General features: G+C 33.3%; 1 protein-coding gene across 2 annotated transcripts in view; it reads right to left on the reverse strand.

Moving 5' to 3' along the window:
* Positions 1–27805, reverse strand: part of LOC148308227 (microtubule-associated protein Jupiter-like) — a 34693-nt gene that overhangs the window by 2376 nt on the left and 4512 nt on the right. For both annotated transcript variants that reach the window (XM_088262159.1, XM_088262160.1), the window contains exon 2: positions 608–885. In XM_088262159.1, coding sequence (XP_088118285.1) covers positions 608–885 — 278 coding nt within the window. The remainder of the gene's footprint in view (positions 1–607; positions 886–27805) is intronic.

A 27805-nucleotide genomic window follows, 5' to 3' on the forward strand; every position in this document is an offset into this window, starting at 1 on the left:
TGATACCTAATTTATATTTTTGGGTAGTTATTTAAAAGGTCGAGTCTTACGAAATAATAAGCGAGGATTTCAAAAAATACTTTAGTAATCTGAATAGTTTAAGATGAACCTAAGAAGCCAAATGATTATTTAAATTATTTTTTCCATTTATGAAATATTTATTTCTATTACTCTTAAATACTAGCCATTTTATACTTCGTATTCAAATGAATTGTGTAGCAAAATCATCAACATATTTTTTTTAAATAGGAAGAAATTTAAACATCATAGATGGGCATGATGGGTTTCTTCCCACAACTCAATGTTCGATATTTAATACCTTATCTTGACAAGTTGAAGAGATGTTGTAAAAACATTTATATGTAACTATAACATGTATGTATCATACAACCCTTGGACGACTCCAGAAAGTAGCATACAATTTCTGGATAGTGACAGTTGCTGAAGCATATTTCTCAAGGATTTTAATAAAGTATTACTAAGATTTTATATAAAAAGGCGAGCTGGTTAGTTTTAATTGCATTAAAAATGATGTTTAAAGTAGTTCGAGAAATGTGCCTTGCGGAACACCGGTAGAAGCAATGAAGAACAGGCTTTGTAGTGTTACCTTTGGCGGGGTTGGCGGCGTGGCCGTTGGTCTGATTGGCGTGTCCATGGTGGCCGTTGCTGGGGGAGCTCTCGTGGTGGCCGTTCCCGTTGGCGTTGCCGTTGCCGTTGGTGGCGCCGGCGGGGGCGCCGCGAGCCTGGGGACCCCCGAAGAGACGCGCGTGGGTGTCGCGCGGGCGGCTGGGGGTGTCAGGACCGGAGGAAGAAGGAGTAGATCCGCCGTTCTGGCTGCCGTCGCCGAAAATCTCACCGATGCAGCCGCGAGGTGCGTTCGGAACCCTGAAACAAATATTTTATATTTAAAAAAGAATAAAAAATCAGACACATTCTTCTTCAATCCCTTATTATATACCCAATGGTGCATAAATAGGGTAAAATTACTTTTGAAAATAAATTATACTTAAAAAGGTATTCTTCTACGTCTAACTCTTATCCGCACCCAATGGTGCATAGAGCACTGCATTGTATAGAAACAGTGTTATCTTGATCGTAAAATACACGAAGGAAAGGTGATCAGCCTTCCGCTTCAGGTGCCAGTCCAGGGTCATATTAAAAAATATTAGATTGTAAAATCACTAATATTCATTTTGACCCTCTTGGGAATCGAACCCGGGACCTTCAACATAGCCTAGCGTGCTAATCAGGCACATAGGAACAAGATAGCGCAAAAATGAGTTTCCCCGGAATATTTGCGTAATGCACTCTGTATAATCTATAAAGATTATCTTTGTGGTGATTTTGCGGTAGAATTTACTTCAGATTACAATACCATATACTTGTCACGATGATGTGGAAAAAATAGGTAAAGTTTCCTTACATAACAATTCAAATAGTCACACTTTTATGATGAATACATAATACTACGAGTAAATTAGGCTGTGAGGCATTTAAATAATGTGTATAATAAGACGTAAGAGATATTTTGCAACAACTAGCGATAATAATATATACAAAAATGTTAGTCGTGATGGTCCATCGCTCCCATATCACGTACTAAGTATAACACGCATGCAGCAAGTGTATATTTATCCACTTTGCCCGAAGACATTGGTTAGCTTAAAGAAAGCTACCAATAAAAGCAAAATGGAAGTCGAGCCGTACATATAATATAGCGAACACTTGGCATCTGCTAAGGTACTACGCTCTAGAAGTTCTTTTAATTGATACCACGATTGGCCATGCTTCGTCTGCAATACGGCTTCCTAATAACGGAGAATTTACACAACCACGTTCGTGATGAAAATAAACAGTAAATATGCACTTCATTAGCCCAAACTTAAACCCCTGACCCGACACCAACCTGCAACAGCCAGAAATCTGATGCAAGATCCACGAAAATAAAGTAATATGATAATATGAAATCCACCAAGCTCCTTGTTATTTTCACCAAATTTCAAAATGTGTTTGATCGATTTTTTTTATAAAATGCATGCAAATATACTATTTACGTAAAGTTTTATAATTGAGCAAATAAAATACAAAATATTTAAATAACAATTTTTGCGTAAAAACTGTGACTGTTGACTTTTTTTTAAGTTAAAAGTTTTAAAGTTAAAGAATATATCTAATCATATCTAAATATTTTTTTAAAAGAATACTCAGAACCGCATTCGATTTTTATAAACTTGGTTACTTTTATGAGAATGACCGTAAAAATAATATAACAAAATAAAGAAATCAAAATAAAAACCGAGAGTATATATATATATATAATAATAATAATAATAAGACCCTTATCCGCGCCCCAATGGTGCATAGGGCACTGCGTCATATAAACGCAGTGTTATCTTGATCGTGAAGGAAAGGTGATCAGCCCTCCGCTTCAAGTACCAGTCCAGGGTAATATTGAATAAATATTACAGTGAAAAAATCACTCATATTTATTCTTACCCCCCCTGGGAATCGAACCCGGGTCCTCCAGAACGGTAGCGGCTGTCCAAATTTAAAACACAGTAAGGGACATTTTTTTTGTAGTAGGTTTTTTTTGGACTAAGTAGAGCCTACAAAAAAATGTCCCTTACTGTGTTTTAAATTTGGACAGCCGATTAATTGAGAGTAGCGGAATGATGCCGTTTTACGCGAGTATTTTATAGCAACACCACGTCTTCGGCACGATTTAGTTATCCATAACGATATTACGAGCGTAATGCATTGTTCGGTGACCATTATTATACGACAGTTAATACATAGTTAACTGTACTAAAAACGTGCAGCCAGTAACCGCGAACTTCTAAGTGCAAGGGCGCGGTCAATCAAACAAGTATTGAACATTTCAACAAGTAAAAGGCAATCGGCAGTGAATAATAATGCATCTTAATTTGATCACGTGCCGAGGTAAGTGCCTATCGAGCTGTCCAGAATATTCCCGGAATGGGCTACCGTTATACAATTTGATTGTGAACGCATAATGGATGGCCAATCAGTGGCCAACATAACCGAGTAAGGCTCTCGGCCCAGATAAAAACGGGGCAGAGGAGTTGTTCGCGGTGTGGTGCATTACGAATTGAATTATCGAAGAATGCGTGACTAATTTATTGAAAGATCCCTTCGATTAAGAGTCAAGGAAAAAGCAGCACCGAAATCTCTCGTGGGTCACACTTAATCAGATGATAGCGTTTCACTTCTGACTCTCGTGGGCTTAATATTTTACAATTTAAAGTCTCGAATGGACATAAATCTCCATCGCTGTCCATTTTAAAGGCGGGATTGAGGATCCACAGCTTAAATTTGTAGACAAAAAATAAAAATTATTATTTCGGCGAGTTCTTTTTTATCAACAGTTCTATAGTCCGTACGGATTTATCACAATTATCAATTTAAAATATTCAACAAGTGAAACTAGGAACCTATCTATACACAAAGCACTAAATCTAAACAGACAATATAAAATCTAGGCCCAAAATGAATCGATCAAATAAAAGATGTAAATAATAGGTCTAAAACATAAACTCGGGAAACGCAGAAAGTAATGGGAGATTAATAATAATTAACAAACGAGGAGTAAAAAGTACAAAAAATGAACAAAGATATTGGTGGTACACTAAATGACTCTGGTTTCTGTCGTTTGCGTTGTAGTAAAAATGTCTCAGTGATATGATTTTATCAAGTACACGGATAATAATAATACAGACAGCTGTCTCAAAAAGAAAAGCCAGCATTAGTTTCACTTTGTTAACCGCCAACTTCCTCGTGCCGTGATAGCCCATCATTACTCTTCACCGCAAACCATCCTCCTTGAGCACTAGTTGTATAGAAGATGTAAAGATTCTGCGTAATCTCAAAATCGTTCGGTTAAATAATCATCATATAAAACAAAACGACACGATAAAAATAAATTGAGACATGATTTATCGGCAAATTTGTGGAAGCGATATTGGTCAATGAACACCGTAGTTAGCCACTGCGGATGACTTGAATATTTTTAATTCGAATTATGGTTCATCGAAATGATGTATCGATAATTAGAAGTGTGAAGTATATTTGATATTATAATTCGAGTATTCCTAAAAAGAAATGAACTCCTAAACTCCATACAGTATCGGTAGTCAGAGTGTGAACACAATATGACGAGCGTCAAGTGGATAACGTCTAGCCTGTAGTCCATAGCGTGACTGACACCCTTATAATTATGTTACACGACTCAATAGTACGCTATTCATTCCTTTAGACATTGTTGATAAGTGCTTTTGGTTCATATAATTTGATGTAAAATGTCAGTACAATAACATTTGTATCTAATTGACAAATATATGACAAAAATAAATATATTAATATTCCAATAGTAAGATTTTTAAAAATAATATACGGATGATTGATACAAAAGTATTAAACTGTGCTGTGATTTTCATGTCATAAATATAAAATCCTTGTAAAGGCAGTGGAAATAGTTCCGAGTACGTGCATGAAACGTTTAGTGTTTATCGATTATGCCATAAAGACGGCTGAAAACAGGAGGACGTTGCACTCACAGCCTTCCAAGGTGTGACTACTGCCAATACAGGGTCGCTCGTAATACTCGGCTTCATGACATATTAAAAGGATATTGGCAAACAGCACTCCGTTTACACAAGGTGCACAAAGAAAGCTAATATTATAGAATACAATCGCGTAAAGTATTTGGAAAGGAGGATTAAAAAAAACTTTGTGGTGAATCAGGTCACCCTAAACAAATAATCGAGGCTTTCGCAAATGGTGCGAAGCCAAAATACGCCAGACGCAGAAAGCAATAACTGGAACAGAGCCTAAATGTCCCAGACGTGTGGAGCGAGTTGGAATAAGAAATATGCCAAAAATGGAGCTAAGAACGGAAATGTCCGACACGCGAATGAGAAACTCCTTATATTCTGGACTAGGCGGTTCGATTGTTATGACTCTTCCGTGTCTGGTTGTCACATTGCGATAAACTCTAAAATTATTGCGTGCCGTCATTACTTCCTTAAAAACGAAACTAAAGATAAAGTCAAATCGCTGACAGAACTAGGAGAAACATAGGAATATCGAATAATAACGATTTGGCAATAATGAAATAGGCTGCACGGAATAGAATAAACACGAAAGGGTTATATCCCTGACAAACTATAAGACATGAGAGTTTACCAGTATAATTTTTGTGTAAACGCTTTATATAAAATAATTAAAAGTTTCCTATCCAGATTAAAAATTTTAATATTAAAAAAACTGCATTTAGGTGGCGATTTTAAGAAACTATTTATGTTTTTTCTCGATAAATCATTTGTTATTCGGTTTGCTTCGCGAGGCACTGGATCCAAAACATCAAAGGAAAATTACGGTTAAAACAATCGATGGAACGATCAGAAATACAGCATTACAACAACATAAAACATTATGCCCGGGCATCCATAATGCGATAACTGCGCAGCCGAGCGTATTGGATTGAAAACTGTAAACTGTGATTTTTTTCAATGAACGTTTAGCATCGGTCTAGCAAAATAGCGTTAAAACTAAGTTTAGATAATAACATTTTTTTAAATAAGTTCGTAAATCAAAAATCAATCTAATCTTTTTCTTCTTGATGTAGACCTTTTGGCATGTTTTTGAGAGACACTAGCCTCCTGCGATGTCGATTCAAAGCTGTCAATCCATCTCATTAGTGGTCTCCCTGGGAGTTTTCTACCTTGGGGTTGGCCGTGCAGTGCAGTGTGGAGGAGTCTGGATGGGTCTATTCCATCACCTGCGCATAACATTGTCTACCTAACGATATCATCGATCTCGCATATTTCTCTTATCCTGGTGTTCCTTATTATTTATTTTTTTTAGATGGGAACTGCATTTATTATTTACGGAAAATTACATTACGGTTGCATTTTTTCACCCGACACTCGCGTGTGACATCTTGTGGGGTCTTTACCCACGTGTCCATTCGTTCTCGTGATTCATTAATGACACTTCTCCCTGTTACAACCCTAACATCCCCTCGCGGTGCAATACCAACGCATGTTCCACTCACATGTTAATTATGGTTCCATATTTGTTCCAGTTGTTACTCCGATTGCGTTTTCCGGCGTGCATTCTGATACGCTTTTTACGTGGTCTAATGTTCAGATCATACTTTCAGATATCGTATTAGTATCGGCCCATTTGTATTGGCCCATTTGTATTTGGTATAATATGAAGCCGGTTTATTCTGATGGTATTAGTATTTCGTTCAATCACAATATTGATCTATTTTGATATCGCAATAACAAAAGAGCTTAGAGTGTAAGAACTGAAGACTCTAAGAAACATATCTGGCAAGAGTCTACGAGATACGTATAATAAGGAACACCACAAAATGTCGAACCCTCTCCTAGTGGAATGGAAGGTCTGCTGATGACAGTCCGCCTTCTCCTGAGTGCAACGTGGTAAGATTCACAAACAGTTCCTTTTAAATGTTTCTACATATTACTTATACTTAAATTATTTTTATCCTCCGCAATCAACCTTCTGCATACGTCTTTTCCGAATTTAATCTTTATGTCGTCATTCTGTAGTTTTTTTTCCTTTTTTCTCCATCTTTGGAACAGGATTACTCTTAAAACCACCAAAAAATGATCTGTTTTATTACGGTAACTAATGTAATTTTATCTGATACTAACGTAGAAAACGGATACTTGTTCAAAAAACAAACTGCTAATTTGATGTAACGTTGCTAAATTTTGATTATTTCCAGTGCTTGCAGTAGATACAATTAACTCTGTAATAAAATCAAGGAAACCTTCAGAATTTTTTTTATCAATTTTCACTCGCAGAACCAACATAAGATGGATAGAAAAGGCGCCATTTAATTTTTATGTTATTTTAATTTAATCTCAAATAATTTTAACGACAGGGCGGCCTTGTGTTACGTTAACTTTGGGAAAAAATAACAGTAATGGTTTACATGTTAAAAATATCACATATCCCCAACCCCGGCTGGAATATGTGCGGCAATATAAAAATACACACGGGCTACCCTAATTTTAACTTTCCAGTAAGTATCCTCGTGTGTACTGTGTACATAGTTGGAGTGGTGCCTAATACGCGTGTAAAGTTTTAGAGCGGCTTCTTACATTATTCAGTCGCCGAGCGAAAGAATGTCGCTCATACATAATTTACCGAAACACCGTGTACATTCATAAATTAATAGGACTGAACCCTCTTTGTATTGTATGATTAAATTTATAGTCAATAGGTAAAGTACTCTCAGCTGTTTATCGGCTGCAGCAGGACAACAAAGGATACCCAAACGCAGACAAGAAGACGACTTCAATAGAACAAAAGATAAAAACAAAAAAGGAGTCCAGAAATGTTTATTTGCCTTCGTCTTCCTCCTTCTTATAATAAATCCGAGGATCTGTCTGATCTGTTTTCCGTCTCTTGTTACGTGGACTGCCAGCTATCAGGCCATAGCTTTGGAGGTCTTCCAGGTGGTCTTTTTCCGTCTGCGTTCTTTTGAAGATCACATAGGCCTAGTTTATTTTCTTGCATTCTATTGACATGTCCGCCTCCGTAGTGGTTAGCATGGTCGGCTACCGTTCTGGAGGTCCCGGGTTCGATTACCAGCGGGGGTTAAATAAATATATAAGTGATTTTTTCACTCTGATATTTATTCAATACTACCGTGGACTGATCACCTTTCCTTCGTGTGTTAACGATCAAGATAACACTGCGTTTATATGTGCAGTATCCTATGCACCACTGGGGTGCGGATAAGGGTTTGAAGAAGAAATAATTGACAGGGGCATTCCAGAATTGCCTTCGCTGTTTTCTCCATCGGACAATATCCTCCGTACTGTTACACATTTTCCGAATTTTCGTATTCCTTATTCGGTCTCTTAACGTGTTTCCGGTTATACACGTCAATGTCTTCATTTCTGAAGAAGATATTTGGCTCTCGCTGTGTCTGCTCTGGTCTCTATCCCATATGTGGCAATCGATCTTACACACGTCTCGTATATTCTTACTTGGTATTCAATATTGATTCGCCGATATATTAAATTACACGAGAATACTTTTTGCGAGTGTCGCGAGACTCGACACGTTCTAGAAACAAGAAATGCAACAATTCCAGTGCTTCCGAGACTACTGCGGGCATTCGTTTCCTCTTCCACTATCCTTGCAGTGGTATCAAATTACTCGGTGCACCGCATGACGCAATATCAACGTACACTAATGGAATTCTAGAATGTAATTAATAGCCGTCATCGAGGGGTGAAACAAGGATCACGAGAGGGACTAAATTCGCCGTAGGACTTCCCTTTAGTTTAATTAAACTGGGGTGTCCTTATCCCAAAAGGACATTACAAAGATTAAAAACGCGATCTAAAACTCAATTCATCGGTTAATGAAGAAATACGATATCTCTAATAGAATTTGTACACAAGTAACTAAACGATATTAATAGGATGTAACGGACGAGTAAAATGATACTGCAAGTGTAGTAAATATAAAACAATACTGTTTAAAACCAAACTACCGGACACAGTATTAATGAAATTAATCCATAGAACTCATCGCTTCTAAAAATAACGACTTGGTTATGTAGTATAACATGTTAGTAATGTAATATGGGTACAATTGAAACATTATATTATGTACTACCGTTAACAATTCGATATGAATTAAATTGTACACAATTTGACTAAACACTAAAACGGAACAAGTAAAAAATGTAGTGATAAATTACATCTTTGACATTTCAACTTGGACGAAAAAGAATATGGGGGTCTTAGCATTTACAGGGCTTACGACCGTCATAAGCTTGGTTGAGTGATCACTTTACACAGTGTAACATTCACCAATTCTACCCATTATTGTAATCCATACTTCTCGATTTTTGGAACTCCTAGAAATATTTTATTGTAATCCATACATCTCAATTTTTGGAACTCCTAGATATATTTGATTGTAATCCATATATCTAAATTTTTGGAACTCCTAGATATATTTGATTGTAATCCATACATCTAAATTTTTGGAACTCCTAGATATATTTGATTGTAATCCATACATCTAAATTTTTGGAACTCCTAGATATATTTGATTGTAATCCATACTTCTCAATTTTTGGAACTCCTTGATATATTTGATTGTAATCCATACATCTAAATTTTTGGAACTCCTAGATATATTTGATTGTAATCCATACTTCTCAATTTTTGGAACTCCTAGATATATTTGATTGTAATCCATATATCTAAATTTTTGGAACTCCTAGATTTATTTTATTGTAATCCATACATCTCAATTTTTGGAACTCCTAGATATATTTGATTGTAATCCATACATCTCAATTTTTGGAACACCTAGATATATTTGATTGAAAACCACACTTCTCAACTTTTTAAACTCCTAGATACATTGATCAAACTCGTGACACATGTGTGAGTTCACAACAACCATGTATGTTGGAATACGGAAAGCGTTTATTCAGCAAAGAACAAGTATGAACTTAAAATGTAGTGACAAATGTTTCAAAAATATTATTTATGCCTTGCGTATAATATATTAAATTCTCGGGAAGCAGACTAATTTTATGTCGCTAAAGCGGAAATTCTACTCGTTAAGGTGTTAATAGTTAGTATTTTATACGTATATTAACGTCTACATACGTGGTTTCTAGGCGAGGCGAGGGGGAGCTGCTAGAGTGTACTACGTACCCTGCTGGGTTGAATGGAAAAAGGAAACAACGCAAGACACGGGGCTAGGAAGCGTGCCAACACTCGTGCAGCCGAGTGCAGCAGAGATTCAGGCAGATAGCCGCAAAGTTTCATTAATGAATTTTATATGTGCATTTTATAACAACGAGGCAATTTGTACAAGACAGGAAGCCGGCAAAATCCACAAGCGTGAAAAAGCCTGAATGAAAATAGAAACAAGTTACGTAAACATGGAAAAGACTGACGATCTACATTTTAAAACATATTTTTAAAATTGTTTTATGTGTGAAGTAGGAGTTATATTGAACTCTATCTGTGCCCTTTTTTGCATTTCACAATATAATATAATTATTCTTCTTCAAACCCTTATCCGCACCCCAATGGTGCATAGGGCACTGCATCATATAAACGCAGTATTATCTTGATCGTTAAACATGAAGGAAAGGTATGATCAGCCCTCCGCTTCAGGTACCAGTCAAGGATACTATTGAATAAATATTATAGTGAAAAAATTACTTATATTTATTTGACTCCCCCTTGGGAATCGAACCCGTGACCTCCAGAACGGTAGGCGAGCGAGCTGACTATTATACTACGGAGGCGGATATAATATAATTACAAGTGCAAAAATATTATATTATATTAAAACAACAGCAAAAAAGATCCCACAAAATCATGGTCTGTGTGCGGGTCTACATTTTATTTTAAGTTATAATAAAGGGCACTACAAATAATACAATAAATATCAACAAAAAAATAGACTAAAAGGCTACTATAAAATACAAATATTTGATTTTAATCAAAAACAAAAAAAAAACAAAGAAAAAAAAACATAAAAGTTAACAATAAGTAAATAAACACTATATGAGTTATAAATTAAAAGTAGAAGCTACATATATTTGTTTTTTATTTAATAATTTCAGAAAAAATCTCAAATCGAAACAAATTAAAATTAAATAGCAAGATTGAAAACCTGCAGATTGACAATCTCGCTATTAAAATTAAAATTTGTTTGGCCAAAAAATGCAGTTCAACTAAAATCAATCAGGGTACTGACTGCATCGCTTCAGGTTGCCGATATTGTACAATGATAATTGCAACGAACCAGTTAGACCGTATAATTGGACGAAAAAATAAATTTGCGAAAAAGCCAGTTAATCTAGTGTTCCGCAAAGTGTGTGCCGCGGCACACTGATGTACAGTGGAGATTAGTTGGTGTGCCGCGGAAAAAGTCTAGTTTTGTGAAGATAACACAGCTTTATGAACGCTTGCTACAAATTTTGATTGCCTGTGCTCAGTTAAGCAGAATCACATTTCCCATTAAACATAATATGTTAAACATGTCGCTCACTCCTTTCAACAACGTCATATACAAAAAAACTTGATTTTTCAGGAGATCGTTTTTAAGTTTAAGAATTTAATAAAATGTATAAAAATAAATATCAAGCCACTTATTAAACTTTTTACTGTGCAATAGATCTTTTAATGGAGATAAAACCTGAAGGTTTTGTCTCCATTTGAAAAATATCTAGTATATTAAAAAAAGAATTGAACAATACCTTTTTTTTCAAAATGCAAAAAAAAACACTTTCTGCCCTGTAGCGGGTAAATATTATGTTAAAAATATGTTGTTTTGCTGGGATATAGTACATTTTCTGGGCATTACGAAAACAACTGCACAACTGAAAATTAACGACTTTTGATATATTTTGATAATTTGTTGAAAGGAGTGAGCGATTTGTTTTCGCTTTATGTTACTTTTAATAATAAATCAATGTTAAATAAACTTTAATTTTTTTCCTTTAAAATTTCTTTATTTGGCCGGTGTACCTTGAACGGAAACAGTTTGCGGAACACTGAGTTAATCGATCCCGCGCGTCGAATCAGCCGTGACATCCGATAAACAAAGGAATTCGCTGCAATTCTACGCCAATAGGAATTTCACACGTCTTTTAGCGTTTTTAGGCGGTATTACCCGAAACCGCCAGACTCAATTTTGACGGCGAAACGGAAACGTAACTCACTTCCGATGGCAGTTAATATCCATTACACTAAAATACCGTTCAATGAAGCAATAATACACACAAAATTGAAACCTCGATTTAAAGTGTGATTTGTAACGCATCAATACCAACTGAATTCTAAAGTATTAAATCCGCCTCAAGAAGATTTTTCACCCAAATATTTATTAAGACTAATTATTACTTAAGCGCAGGGCTGATCACCTTCTATTCACGTATTTGACGATCAACATAACACTTATACGTTGCAGTGTCCTATGCACCATTGGGCTGAGATACGATTATACCGTTTTTATTTGTTTAAGCTTCTTCAACCGGGCAAGATTTTATCTACCGCTTTAACTAAAAGCATGTTTGATATTGTAATTTCAATTACATATGCAGATTCACTAATAACAAATTAAATAAGAGAAAAAAGGCGCGTACATTGCATAACAGATAATAACACACTTCACGTTACACAATCAGATTAATGAGTTCATTCCCGGGTTACGATATTTTATTTTAATTTAATGTTAACAAGAACTTAACACGCAAAGGGCGTCTAATGTTTATTACATTCCCTGAAAATTAGTTTTCACCCAAATTTTAATGATTACCAGATCCAGATGTTTCCTTGTTAATTTGGGTTCTAAAATTAATAGATAATTATAAACACTTTTCGAAATTGCTGAGAAAAACGTAATACGTATTCAGTCGGTTATTCGCAAAAAAAGTATATCATTGCAATCGATGACAAAGTACTAAAATGCGTAGATACGAGTAGGTACAGTTTAATAATAAATAATAATAATAACGATTTTGGATAAATTATATAGCGCCATTTTCGTAAAATACTACCTCAAAGGCGCTTACACAGACGTGAATTATGGTATGATAATGATGTACAAAAAAAATATTTAAAAAAAAGGTCGATAACGTTGAAAAAAACCAAAATTCATAGGATTCAAAAGCGTCGTTTTTACAGTGTCATTATAAAAAAAGAACAGAAAAATATCGAGCATTAAATTGGACTGATGCAGCGTTATCATTTTTATTCAATTTGTCAAACAATATATAAAATCGTGGTTTTTAACCCCTGCTTTGTTGTGTATATAACATTAAACTTTATCTAGTCTCCCAATAGTTTGATAATGTCGGTAACGAGGAAACCCAGTCACTGGTCAAATAAAATATATAAATACGGAAAACTACAAAAAAGTTATTGTATAACATCGAAATGTAAGATTTATTGAGTAAAAAATAATATTCTTATTTTCATCAAGGGAATGAGAAGTACATACAAATTTACCATATATTATATGGTAAATTGTCAAACATCAAATGGATAAAAAGTTTGTCGTAAATAGTAATAGTAGGCGTTCCCTACATTAACATATCCCTATATCTTCCCGGGTATCGGCAATAAAGTAAGAACATACTGGAATAATTTTCGTGTGTAATGTGTGCATTATGTGTAATAAGCTCGTGGGAGGCGAAGATGATTAAGAAAGCCAAACTTCCTCATTAAAATAATAGTCGCTCGAGATCAGTGAACTCTCCCGATGCACTGCAAACCGCATCAACGTACTTAGACACTAGACAAAAATAATGAACGTTAATTTTAATGTGCATGCCTACACCGATGTTTCCGTAATAGCGCATAAAGCAAATTAAAAACATAATTTATAATTGAACAAATAAAAGAAACAATTTAAAAGATTATTAATCGCTTTGCGACGTCCAATATTAGCTGATGTAATACGCTCTTGTTTTTTATTCATTTAATATATTTACATTTTTATTTATAACATAATACATTTGAATCATTTATACATATGGAGAACTTTTATATTTCGATTCGTTGTGCCTCTCCATAAAAGAGTCTGTGCTCTTGTGCTTGGAGAGGGACTTACACTCGTGGTTTAATGCTATATAATAAAAGATATAATAGTTTTTTTGTATATTTTTTTAAGATTGAAATGTATAGAGCTTTAATTTTTTTCTTAAGTATTTTTATATCATCTATTTTTTTTATTTCTTTAGGGAGTTTATTGAAATGTTTGATTGCCAAATATTTGTTGTTCTATCACTTTATCCACTTATGAATTATATAGTACCGTAATCATTATTTATACATTTAAAAAATTCTTGTATTAGGAAAAGGGGAAAAGGGAAAAAGATCGAAACCCAAGTCAAAGATAAATTGAACGAAACGAGAGACACAAAACGATATTAATGTCGTCTTGCAATGTTAGTGATCTCAGCGTTGACAATGTCGAGTTGAACATATTCATCGTTAACTAATTCTGACGAACGATAAATATAGGAACCTTGTTTAGATTTTGTTTTACTCATGGGATATAAAATATATAAATTTTATAACAAAATTAGTTTTATATTACAAACTGGTTCAATGTGATTGATATTAGAAGCAGAGAAAAATCAAGGAAAACTTGGCATGATCGGGTATTTTTGAAATACTTGAAAACGGTCAGGTCAAGAGTCGGAATGATCGGCGGATATTTATCAGGAGATTCATAAATAAGGAAGAGACGAAGAATGTTTGAAAAGACAAGAGTGGTGTGGCTTTTTATTTCTCTGCCAAACCCCTATGGGACGCAGCATATGAAATGTGAAAGAGACGCGATAGTCAGTTAGTCACGCAGATTTCAAGTTTTTTTTTACTTAGTTTTTGAAATATATTGTTTTGTGTGGTGTGATTCGAGAAGATTGTATGTAGTACTGTATTAGTAAAATAAATTGCATCTAAATAGAAAATTAAGTAAGAAAAAAAATTATGGAAATTACGTACGCTGAAATTAATTCATTATCGTATATTTTATTGCATCTGACTGGGATTACTTATCTTTAACCGTAATAAGCGTACAATCAAGATTTCTTCTACATTAATTGTGTTTCGGAAGAAGCGCTTAAAAAAATTACCATACCGAATCAGATTATTGTTAAGTCTCATGGTTAAAGTTCAGAGCCAGCATCGGTGGGCCGCTTCGAACAGCTATTTCACGAGACAGCAAAATTACACTATTGTAAAATTTTGACGCATAACGGAATGATACTATCTCTTCTAATGGAGTCGATTTCACGATATTTTGATTAATGAACGCGAATGTAAAAAAATACACGACTTGATATTCAAATTTACCGTTTTTCTACAGGTTAACATCCCAGTTCACATCAAAATCAACCGATACGGTAGCCAGGTACTAATTATTTTACGTCTCATCTTTTGCATCTCGTATGCACGGAATTATGATGTCTAGAGATTATAATACAGTAAAACCAAGATATAACGGACCTGTACTTAACGAACTTCGGAAATAAGGGATCAAAAATAAAACATAAGTAAAACGTCCTGTTAATATTATCCACCTCCATGGTGTAATGGTTACCGTGTTTAGCTATCGTGCTGGAGGTCCCGAGTTCGATTCCCAAGGAAGAAGGTAATAAATATTAAAGGACAAAATAATATTAGTGGTTTTACATTTACATATTTAATATTACCCTGGACTGATCCCTGAAGCACAGGAATGATCAGCTTGCCTTCAAGTAAGCAATGATCTAGATAACATTGCGACAATGCGATGCAGTGCCCTATACACCATTGGGTACGGATAAGGATTATAAGAAGTAGAAGTTAATATTATACATGCTTAAATTCAAGTGTCGCAGCATGTCAACAATTTTTATCGGACATGATAATCACGTCATAGAGCAGTCTAGCACTAGAATTTGAGACATAATGCCGTCCTGCGCGTAGACTGCACCTAGCCGTAGCAACAACAACACTGCCAAAAATTAAGTTTTCAGTGCTAAGATCACATCTCGGCGATCTAATAACATTTTTTGATTATTCGTCAGATAACGAAGTTCAACTATATTATACGCATTTTCGTAATTTTATAAAGTTGATTATAAAAAAAAGCAAACTTAAAAAGTACAATCAAAGCTTGATTCCTTTTTCAAAGCGGGATAACTAAGCGGGAAAGCAAGCGCGTCAGTATCAAACAGCAACGTCACTTCGCGACGAGTGTCCGAAGACAATAAATATATATATTTTTTGTGTTTTGTTTTGTTTTTTTTTTTATATCTAAATACAGTGTTCATATTTTTTTAAGTTTATTTACTTATTTTTAACTTATTTTTATATAACTGCTCTAACGGACACCCCCTGGCCTTTATTAGTCCGTTATATCGAGGTTTTACTGTACTTACAAGTTATGACACTGATACGGGTAAAAATATGCTTCAATAACTTCGAATGCACGTTCGTGTACTCGTAATTATGAAGCAATTCAAAGTGTTGGTATGCAGAACCTTCCAAGCAATAAAAAAACCGTTTGATTTTATTCTGGATACTGTTTATAATGAACGCTTAATGGCGAAACCGTTGCTCTAAAAAATAAAACTAGCGATCTAACATTCAGTTAAAGATAAAACCTGAAACTCAAATTGATTCAGCGCGCATTTTGTACGATTTATTTTGGTAGTTTGTTCAAAATCTCATATCTCCCAAAGTTGCTCACCAATTGCTATGAAATTTGGATACAACGTTGCATTCGAATACGTATTTGTTTTCATTTACCTGCAACTTTATTTGCCTGTTTTTACATGGGACAGATATTTTTTTTTCAAAACAGCATTTTTACCTCAATGGCAGCGCCATCTGGTGAATGTAACTAGAGCATACGCAATATTCAACATTGCTTGCGGCGGACAGCGTGCCTCTTGACATTTAACATTATCAATGTTTACGATTGCATTGTTGCTTCATACATTTTAAATATATTATATAATAACTTCACTTAATTAGAAATTAGAGCTTTCTTTATTAGATTATACCTTGATTTACAAATCGTTTTTCATTGGATTACACATTGTATTAGAAATAAGTGGGTTTTTTTCTTTCTCATTTAATCAGACTGAGCCACAGCAACGTGTATCCGGGTATAGCTAGTTAGGTAATATAAGTAACGCCTACATAACTGTGTACTGTACATCATACAGTGTAGTGAATATTCCCGACTGTATGTACTAGTACGACGCTATGCAGTTACATATGTAGATATGAGTATTTAGTACAAGAGAACCATCTAATCCTAGTATTAGAGCGATCCTGGAAAATAGCTGTGAAAATATTAAAGTAAAAAAAGTAAAGGCAAAACCATTGGAGATTGTGAAATCAGTTTTATGATGTACAAATGGACGTCAGTGAAACTAGCATACCAAACATATGTATACATCCGGTATATTTCCCACTAATACAAACTGCATTCTTTATCCGATGGAGCCCAAACATCGTGTTCCATGGGATTAACTGCACCGAATGTGTGGAAAATCATTGTATGACACGCTGTACTTGTATGTAACGCTGAACTAGGTATAATTGAAAAGATTAAGAAGAGTTATTTAAGGTGGTATGGACATGTGGAGCGAACGGATAACGAGAGAATGACTAAGAAATTAGAAAATATATGTGGCGAATGTGAGCCAGAGAACAGAACGAAGACTGCCGAAAAAAATCTTGGCAAAATCAGATTAATCAGAACCTAAATCTGGTGGTCTTGTCCACTCTGCCTACCCCTGCGGAAACTGCGTGGTGGTAGTGTTATATGTATATATATATGTATATTTATATACATATATATATATATATATATATATATATATATATATATATATATATATATATATATATATATATATATATATATATATATATATATATTTATATACATACGTATAAATAACCATGCAAACTAAATCCAGGTCATCCGAAGGGGGTGGCGATTAATATTATGCTTATTAGTTCATACAAATGGATTTAGAGGCCATAAAACTGTGAAGGGAGTCGCTGCAGGGCTGACAGTAATGGTTTACACAAAACATGATTAATTTATGTAATAATTTCCGAAAAATCTTAGTTCACGTTACAAGTTTCAGAGACTTACGTATTTTGTTTTTTTTCTCATTGATCGGCCAACATTGATTTCGTATGCCATAAATATACAAATTAATTTACTCATATATTTAAGGATTTGCATTTTTAAGTAATGCATTGAAACACGTGTCATAATAGATTTAGAAGAAATACTGGTATTTACTAATAAAATTTTTAATTAAAAATGGATAGATTTTACCACTAAATGACAATTAATGAAAATATATAAATAAGTTATATTTGTTATATGTACGTAGTTCTGAGAGCCCTGCGCATCTCCGCACGATACCGGCTCTTCGTGACATGACCTAATAAGATCAGCCTACAAATTGAAATGCCGCGGAAAAAAAGCACAAAACTAAAGCGTGTAACAGGCACGGATACATACGGCATAGGAACTCCACAAATCCTCATACTCCACCGCTCTACGGGGCTACGACAGACAAAACTATACCATTGTACAGAGGCCTATGGGATAATCCCGGGGTTTTGTAGGATTAGACGCGATTCTAATCCATCACACTCCAAAAAAAGTGAAATTTGTAGCAAATGTGACTTGGGATTATTTACAGTAGCGACTCAATGAGTCACCTGTAATCGGAATTATGTGTGCATCTAATTGGACCAATATTAATCCGCAGAATCAAAACTTATAACGTATAAATATTGACAAATAAAATTTCGTTTTTTTTAGATCAGCCTGTGAGCATAGCGATATTTAATTGACTAAAATCGGATTTTTAAAAAATAAAATTATATATGAAAATAAATTAAACATGAAAAGGTATAAATACGGAATGAAATTTTTTTCGAAGAAATGTAAGAGCATATCCTAAAAAGGGCGTAACAATGATTGTTAAAACACTCGTAGATTGTCGAAAAAATGCGTTTTGTTTGAAGAAAATTTAAGACCGAGTATATTTACTAAAGTACGTAAGTAAGAATGTGCGTGCTGCGATATAAAATTAATGTAACAGTTAGATAAGGGATGCAAATGCGTATAATAAAGTTATGTTAAATCATGTATATAGGGAAAATATAATACGTTAAAAATGCGTTAGTTTACATATTGTGAAGGTACGTGTAGTATGGTAAAAATTGTGTATGAAACGATAGTATATAAGTATCCACATTTTTTTAAAATCGTGTTACACTACTACAATTAACAAAACGGAACATGTTTACAATCACTGATGCATGTTTTAGTGATAAATAAAGCTTGGATACGGAACTGTCATGTCAATATTTGCATTTTGTGAGAAATTTGTCTTCATAACTCTGTATTTATGATATCGACCAGAGTGGAAATAGGGGTGCACCTCGGACTATCAAAAAAACTTTGCAAAAAGAGAAATTTTAAAATTTCTTAGAGTTTCCATTATTTTCTTTACCAAACTTTAATGACAACAGCCTAGTGGAATTATCAACGATTAAACCAACGATTAAACCATCTCATGAAACCCTAATCGTGCCATCGATTTCACCGAGGTGGGGGAATTAACAAACAAACTGGACAGTCTGAAAAATGGCTCTTTTTGCTGCCTTTCGGAAAATTCACTCGCTTTTTGCTGCCTGTTAATAATGCCCCAAACGCCCTCTCGGAACCAGCTCAAATTCAATTATCAGTATTCAATATCTTTATAGAGCATCTAAAAGGTAATACGCATCAAGCATACAACAAACATTGATGGATATTCGATTCATTAATTAACACCCAAATGAAACTAAAACAATTTCCAATAAGATTCTGTTTCAACGTGTTTCAAGCAAAATAAATGAGAATATTTTTTGTATGTCCAAATATTTGAACAAAAAAAATTCATAATGAAACCCTCGAGAGAATGCAATCAAGATATTTTCTATGGAAAATAATACTAATGTGTTATCATTTATAATCTGTCATTGGCAAGTTTCGGTGATACTTTACACACCGTTTAACATTCACATTATTGAACGACTATATTTACTTTCATTAATTGATTCGGCAGTCACATCCATTTCAAATTTTAATTTCACTTGGCAAAAATTACTATTTGTTTTAACAAATTTAGAGGAATTTATTCCTTGTATTACGCATATGAAAATGGTACGGAATACATCGAAACACGTTAGTATTTACTAAGTAAAATTTTAATTTAAAACAACATTTACTCAAAGTTTTATATATTACTTGTGAAAAGAATCAGTTCGTATGCGAGTTTCCTACTGTTAAATGCCGAGAGAGTTAACACCCGTACTATCATACTTAAATCATTTTAAAAACTTATTGCTTATGTTGAGATATCGAACATAAAATATATTTTTATTCTCAAAAAATACCTTATGCCGACTCTTGTTGCAATACATATCGCAGCATATAATGCAATTGAAAAAAGTCATTCTCACTGTCAGGAAATAAACAAGTGAATTCCGCGACACGTTATAAACGTTTACATAACAATGTTGCATTTGTCTTTATTGTGACACTTCTTGGAGACGCGTTGGAGGAAATGTGATGAGAAATAAGTCGAGTAAAAACTCATCACGTTCTGTTTAAACTACCTTTTGAGCATGCGTGATCGAGCCACGAGTTCGGTTCACATCTCGTCAGTCATTCCAGACATTTCGATAATATCTCTGACACCACAAACGCCCACAAAAAGTATAAATTGAATGTCTTTCTTTCTCAACAAAACTATCGGATATAACAAAGAAAATTATAACATTTTCATTCCATAATATCGTTATTTGATCTAGTAATGCTTATTGGTAAAATACGTACATAAATTTGATAAATAGCTTTTGATAGTGAATGTCCGTATGCGTTATCAAATCTTGAATATTTATGACGAGAAAGCATACCCATAATATTTTAAGCGATATGTATTTTAAGCGGGTGTCATTTTTTAGTCAACGATTTCAACTGTAGTTGATAATTCTTAAATTCTTTTTTAACGTAGAAGCCCTTTAATAGTGAAAAAAATCAAATAAAAAATACGATTTCTCATTTTTTTATCTACTCGTAGGCATAACTTCAAGTGGTGAAAAAAATAGGGAAAAGAATGTCCGAGAGGACAACATGGATTTGTCGTATTGGGGCAGACAAAGGAAAATTATACCTGAAACATAATTAGAAATGCAATCATATATATACTTATAAATGAGAACAGCTAGCCGAACTATTTATGTAAATTTTGCTATGACTACTCTCCTTAGTTACGAGTATCTATCTATTAAAATACAAACGAATTGTCAAATACTTGTAAAACTATAAATTCTAAATGGACGTGTACAGGCTGGCAGGAATGCGATTCCAATGCACAAAATAATTAAGATGGCGAAACAAAACATAATTCCAAAGGTTTTAGCTCACGAACATTGGCGTGGATGATTCAGCTTCATTGTTTGCGTAAAACCGAGAAAACCCTTTCTCAAAATGAGTCAAATTTTAAATTATGCACAGTGCCCAAAAAGGGTGGGCAATTCTTACATACAAAACAAAGGAAATTATTCAAAATACATAATAATTATCGAAATGCCTTCGGGCGTGTTTTGATCATCATTTTAAATCTTTTTGACATCTCTAAGACAATAAAGACAATAACTTTAACGTGTCTAAAGACAATTAAATAAATAAATACATAAGTCATGAATATTTTTTCTGATATTTTCCTTAACAGCAAAAAATGATGCGTTATGATAATAAGGTATAATCGGAATTTCTAAAATTATGATTTAGCAAAAATTCCAGATTACGAAATGCATTTTCGACTAAAAAATAAATATTTGTCACGTAACTCAAGCGAAAATCCATACATTCATAATGAAAAATATATTCTCAATATTTTGTGTGTGTCCAAATACTTGTTCGCAAATCTCAGTTTCTCCACTTGGGGGTTATTATTACATTTTTGACATCTCAACATAGATGATTAAGAATATGAAAGTCTGTGTATTTACGGTTTTCATTTTATTTGTAAAATGTTGTGAATAAAATAATCTGGTGAACTTATAAGCAGCATAAAATAATACTTGAAAATCATGTTTCAAGCGTTTCCCAGTATGTAAAATGATGCAGTTAGGATCTTGCATACATCCAAATAAAAGGGTCTCTTTTTTAATTAAAGTTTTACTAAGTAAATACCACTATTTCTTAAAATCTACTGTGACACGTGTTTCGATGCATTCCGCATCATTTTCAAACATTCCGCACAATTTAAAAGAAATAGTGGTATTTACTAAGTAAAACTTTAATCGAAAATGGATAGATTTTACCACAAAGTGACTGCCGAATCAATTTATGAAAAGGGTCTCTGCTAAATAAAAAGCAGTCTCAATCCAAACATAGATGGTTCTAGTGAAATCACATGTACAGTGTCATGAGATTAATGATGCATACAGGAGTTCCAATCATGGTAGTCAATCATGGGTAGAATGGTGAATGTTGCACGTGTATAAAAAGTGATCACTTAACCGGCCTATATAAGGCCATAAACCCTGTAAATACTAAGACTTCCATAATCTACTTTATGTAAGTTGAAATGTCAAAAATGTAAAATTATAAGTCCGTTTTTCCAACCAAAGTAATAATTATTAGGAGAGTGATTTTTTTGTATTGTCACATTGTTCATTTGAAATCAAGCGAAAGTAAAATATTAACGCAGGTCATTGGTACCAACTTGCAATATTTACAATAGGGTAAGCGTTTTGTAAAATCATTATGATTAATGATGTATTATGAGAACGTTCTACCACGCATTATTCCCAATGAGGTAACATTTACTTCTTCATTCTATCACGCCATAATCCAATTTTACGTAAGTTGAACAAACCACAAAAACAACAAAAGTTGGGCTTCTACAAAATTCCAGAGCATTGTGCTCGCATACAAGAATGCAGCCGTATTACGTAAGGTTTACGAACTTTCAAAGCTAGGGTTTAGCGTTATTCTTAGTAGTGTAGAAAAAAATGGGTTATCGATAGAGACGATAAACGAGGTGGTATGTATGGCGAAGCCGTCGTAAATCGACTGTCTAGAAAAAGAAAACGTTTCCAAACGATAAACCAAGAGAAAGATAGCGTCATGCTCCCCAGCTACGCGCTATATTGAAACTGACGAACGATATTTTGTTCTAGTTTATATAATGTATACACGAAAAAAGTACAAACAGCCATGGAATAATAAAAAGTGGACTTTAATGGCCGCAAACAGTTTTTGGGATGACTGAAAATATAGGAATAAATTGCCAGACAGGGTATAAAAATATTTAATAAAATGTTTTCGTTTCATACCGTTTTACAGTCGTAAAATTTTGAATGTAAATATATGTATCTTTTCAGAACGAAATTTGGTAATGATGACTAAGAAATAATGAGAACTCATACATCAACAACATAGCTGTAGAGGATAACTACTTTTAATTATACTACTACCATCACGCCATTTCACTGCAGGGGTAGGCAGAGAGGATGGAACGCCACACCAGCTGTCCTGACATACACTTCTAGCTTCCATCACATCCATACATCTAGTCATACATGCCGTCCGGTTACTAGGCTCTGATGAGCTGAGAGTGCCAAGTATTTTTTGGCCGTCTTCGTTCTATTCTCCCGTTAACGTTTGCCAGATATATTTTCCACGTCTTTCTTTCTTTATCCGTTAAAGAACTTTTCAATTATCACTAGTCCAACCATACATTCCTTTCATAGAGAATAGATACTTTGTATTATACACATTTATTAATGGATGAAACAAATAAAATTAATATAATTTATATTTGAATCACTAACATTGTGATTTTCCATTTTATAATTAAAATGTAACTTTGTTTTAAAATCACTATAAATTGAAAGTAATTTAAAAACAAAGTTACATTTTAATTACAAAATAAAGTTAATACTACGGCTATTAATGCTACCGTTCATTCACTACTTTACTGTGGAATAATTGGATGGGGAGGGGGATACGACAACATCATAAACTCAATAAAGTAGTTCAAATAACAATTATTATAGTAATATTAAAACAAAGATCAACATTCTCAACACAAACCCTTTTTGCAAAATTCCCAGTACAAGAATAGAATTATCGAATATTTAAAAAAAAACATCAATTATAAAACTTCTTAAAGAAAAAAAAATCACTCAAAATCAGAAACAAACATATCTACAGATATAAAAAAGGCAGCATACATAGCATATGTGAGAAAAAGTTTATCAAATGATTTCAATATATAATTTCCTTAACACGAACAGATTGATCAATAGAACCGAATAATAGCAATTTCCATTTAAGACCTGTAATCAAAAGCACGCGACAGAAGAATAAATCTAGATTCAGAACGAGAAACACTTCTGTAAATAATTGGGTGAAGTGAACAAACTTATACTTATAGATTAGTTTAAGGTATATTACAATCCTCACATCATAAACTGCGAAACTGCGATTGCAAATTTAGTTCATTATTATTATTATTAATTTTATTAATACAATTTTCAATCAATCACAGGAAGGATGGTGAACGCTGCAGGTGTATAAAATAATTACTATAAAGTAATTACCAATCACAAGTCGAAAGCGCTGCAAATATTCAGGCTTCAATATCTTAATTCCAATAAATCAGTACATCAATTTTGATATATTAACAAACAGTTTTTTTACTATGCGACAAAATTTGCATCAATGAAAAAAGTGGATTTTAATAAAAGTAACATTTGATATTAAACAGTTGTTAAATACCAAAACTGAGTTATCGGTTTGCTTTCATTCCACTTTTTGTTGTTGTTTTACAGTTATACGTCTATTATAGTATACATTTGAGTAAACTAGTACTACTATACTACTAAAGTCTACTTTTGAGTAAAATTTATCTCACCACTTCACTACGGAAGCAAACAGCGAGTCTAAAAAAGATTAATTATGTATTTATAATGAATTAGAAATTAATTCGTTGCATGTGTAACAAGTATTTTCGACTGTGAAAAGCGATCCCAGTATTATTAGAAAATTTATACGAGTAAAAACGCGACACTTTTCATTTCGCTCGCATAGCGACTGTAAAAAAACTGGTATGGTACCGTGGAAAACTCACAATTGCGTATGGGTTAATATTATAAACGGCGTTACAAAACTGTGAAAAATCCATGTGAAAATTGATAATTTTCACGTGGAAATGTGTGACTGGTTTTTACCGATCCAGACAAAAGTGGAACGTATAACTTGTAATTGATTTTAAACCTATTACGTTTTAAATATTCATCGGAATGCGACGAAAGGGACGAAATTACATGGGCGCTTTTATAGGCATTTCGTGATATAATTGTTGACAAATATTCTGTGACAACGCGTCGAAACGAGAAATGAAGAGTCATTATTAAAATTAAAATTTCACTTCATACAATTTTAAGGCCAAACATATCGCTCACTCCTTTCAACAACGTCATATTTAAAAAATCGTTAATTTTCAGTTGTGCATGTTTTTGGAATGCCCAAAAAATGTACTATATCCCAGCAAAAGCGGCATATTTTTAACTTAATATTTACGCGCTACATGGCAGAAAGTGTTGTTTTTGCATTTTGAAAAAAGGTATTGTTTAATAATTTTTTTAAATATTCTTACTAAATATTTTTCAAATGGAGAAAAAACATTCAGGTTTTACATTAAAAGATCTGTTGCACAGTAAAAAGTTCAATAAGTGGCTTGATATTTATTTTTAATATATTTTATTATATCTTTAAACTTTAAAAACGATCTCCTGAAAAATCAAGTTTTTTTTATACATATATGACGTTGTTGAAAGGAGTGAGCGATATGTGAAATCGCATAATTATTTTTTTTTATTCAGGTAACATTTGACGTTATTGAATATTTTGCTTAAAATAGCGCTTTTGTATTGAAAAAAATAGTTTTTCTTCGAAATTAATATGGTTTAGAAAAGAAAAGAGTTATTGAAAGGTAAGAAATTGGAAAAATATTATGAAAATATTTTTTCAAAACTTATCCTTTAAAAAAATCAATATGTATTATTAAAAAAATGGCGTGGAGAGACGTGTGGCCTCTCGGGCAGCCGGCCGCTTACTGCATTCTAAATATGCAAGTAAGGCCTTAAAAGCTCAGTTAGAAATATGCAGCTATGTACAGCATTTGATCGCGGTCAATTTTAACAAAACAAATCAATTTGGGATATCGTAAATCTCTCTCATTAGTCTGAACGTTGAATTTATAATATAACGCAACTAATTTCAAGATGTGGCACGCTGAGTGTACCAAACACGCATTTTCATTACAATAAAACGGTGTAATGGCCGCTCTTATACATATCCGACAATCAGACCGTGCAAATCTGGATCAGCGGCGTATGTGTGAGATAAGTAATGTTAATATTATATTTGTGAGTCGTTTTCACGTAAAACGCTTCGAAATACATCTTATTATAACGGCCAACTTTATGCACATACATGAAAATTAATAAAACGGAGAAAATGTTTTGGGTAGGTACGTAGAAAGAAGAGAGTAGAAAATCGACCTCAATAAACATGAGCAAGTAAATGTGCATACTTATGTACAAAATAATAAGTGAGTTTTCCCTACCAAATTATCAGTATTTTATCTGACAGTTATTTATATCCAACATTATAGTTTTATTTTGTGTCGAGTGATTTTCTTATATTAAATTTTTAAGTAATTATAGAACATTTTTATGTTTTACTTGGTGACTACCACTATTTATTAAAATCCATTATGACACGTATTTCGACGCATTCCGCAAATTTCAAATTCATTAATTCATTCGCATCATTTTCAAATTTTTAAGTGGTATTTACAAAGTGAAACTTTTAGACCTGAAGCTGGAAGCTTAGATTCCGAAACTAGTTATCATTCATAAACAAATTCAAGTGGTATAAAAACAAGTGTTTTCTTTAATAATTTCAAGTAAAACTTAAATTAAAAATGGATAGATTTTACCACAAAGTGATTGCGGAATCAATTAATGTAACTATAGTACAGGAGGTCTTATTAGTATATACGGTAATTTAGAAAATATGAGATAAAACTAAAAACGTTTTAACAGTTTAAATTTTGATTGGTAGAAAGATACTGCTTATTAGCATAATTTCTCTAATTGCTCCTACAAAAATATCACATTTAGATTAATAATTGTATTAAGTATTTTATGTAATATACATTTATATTTGTATTGGTAACATTATTTTAAAATTATTTTCAAAAACGAATACACGCAAAGCGCAAGAAACAAAAATGCATTTTACATTATGGTTGCATAAGCCGAAGCCCACTGATACGAATCGAATTACTTCCGGAAATTTACGAGGGAAATCGTTCTGCAGGAATTTTGCGAAATGGATTATTTAGCGATTCTCTTTATATACTGCATAGTAAGACATAAGATACACGATCACAGATCATACAAAAGTATTATCGTTTAAACTTCAAATTATTATTGTCATTTTGATTCGCATTTCACTCTTTTCATATTTAAACATCTAATATATATTTACTGATAACTAATTTATATTTACTGATTTTAATGTTAAATCATAATGCACATCTAGCCACTGTGGTGGAGATCCCGGGTTCGATTCCCAGGAGGAGTCAAAATAATGATAAGTGTTTTTTCAATCCATTATTTATATAACATTACCCAGGACTAGTTCCTGAAGCGCAGGCCTGATCCCCCTGCCTTCATATAATAAACGATCAAATTGAACATTTCATCAATTTGATGCAGTGCCCTTTGCACCATTGGGTGCAGATAAGAGTCAATCACTCAATGTAAAATGCGCATTTTTCTTTAGCCATCTTTGATTATCCACCTTTAATTTGAAAAGTAGGTGAAACATATTTCGCCGAATTACAAATTAATCTCGAATTGTTGATTTTTTTAAAGAAACTTTTTTTTAATTCAAGGAAGATTATATCAATGAGAACAAAAATGTGAAACTAGCAAATATGCGATAAAGTTGTGTTCCAAGAATGCCTAGATAAAAGCTTAGCGCTAGTTGCATCTTTATCGATAAAAGCATTCCTTAGCTGTTACGCTAAGTAGTGTCGGCTTGTTCTGTCGATTCAACTATTTGTATACTTGGAAAATGTCTATAT

This window comes from Brachycentrus maculatus, unplaced genomic scaffold (genome assembly GCF_059751285.1).
Source record: "Brachycentrus maculatus isolate JH-2025_06_01 unplaced genomic scaffold, ASM5975128v1 h1tg000173l, whole genome shotgun sequence".
Lineage (NCBI taxonomy): Eukaryota > Metazoa > Arthropoda > Insecta > Trichoptera > Brachycentridae > Brachycentrus > Brachycentrus maculatus.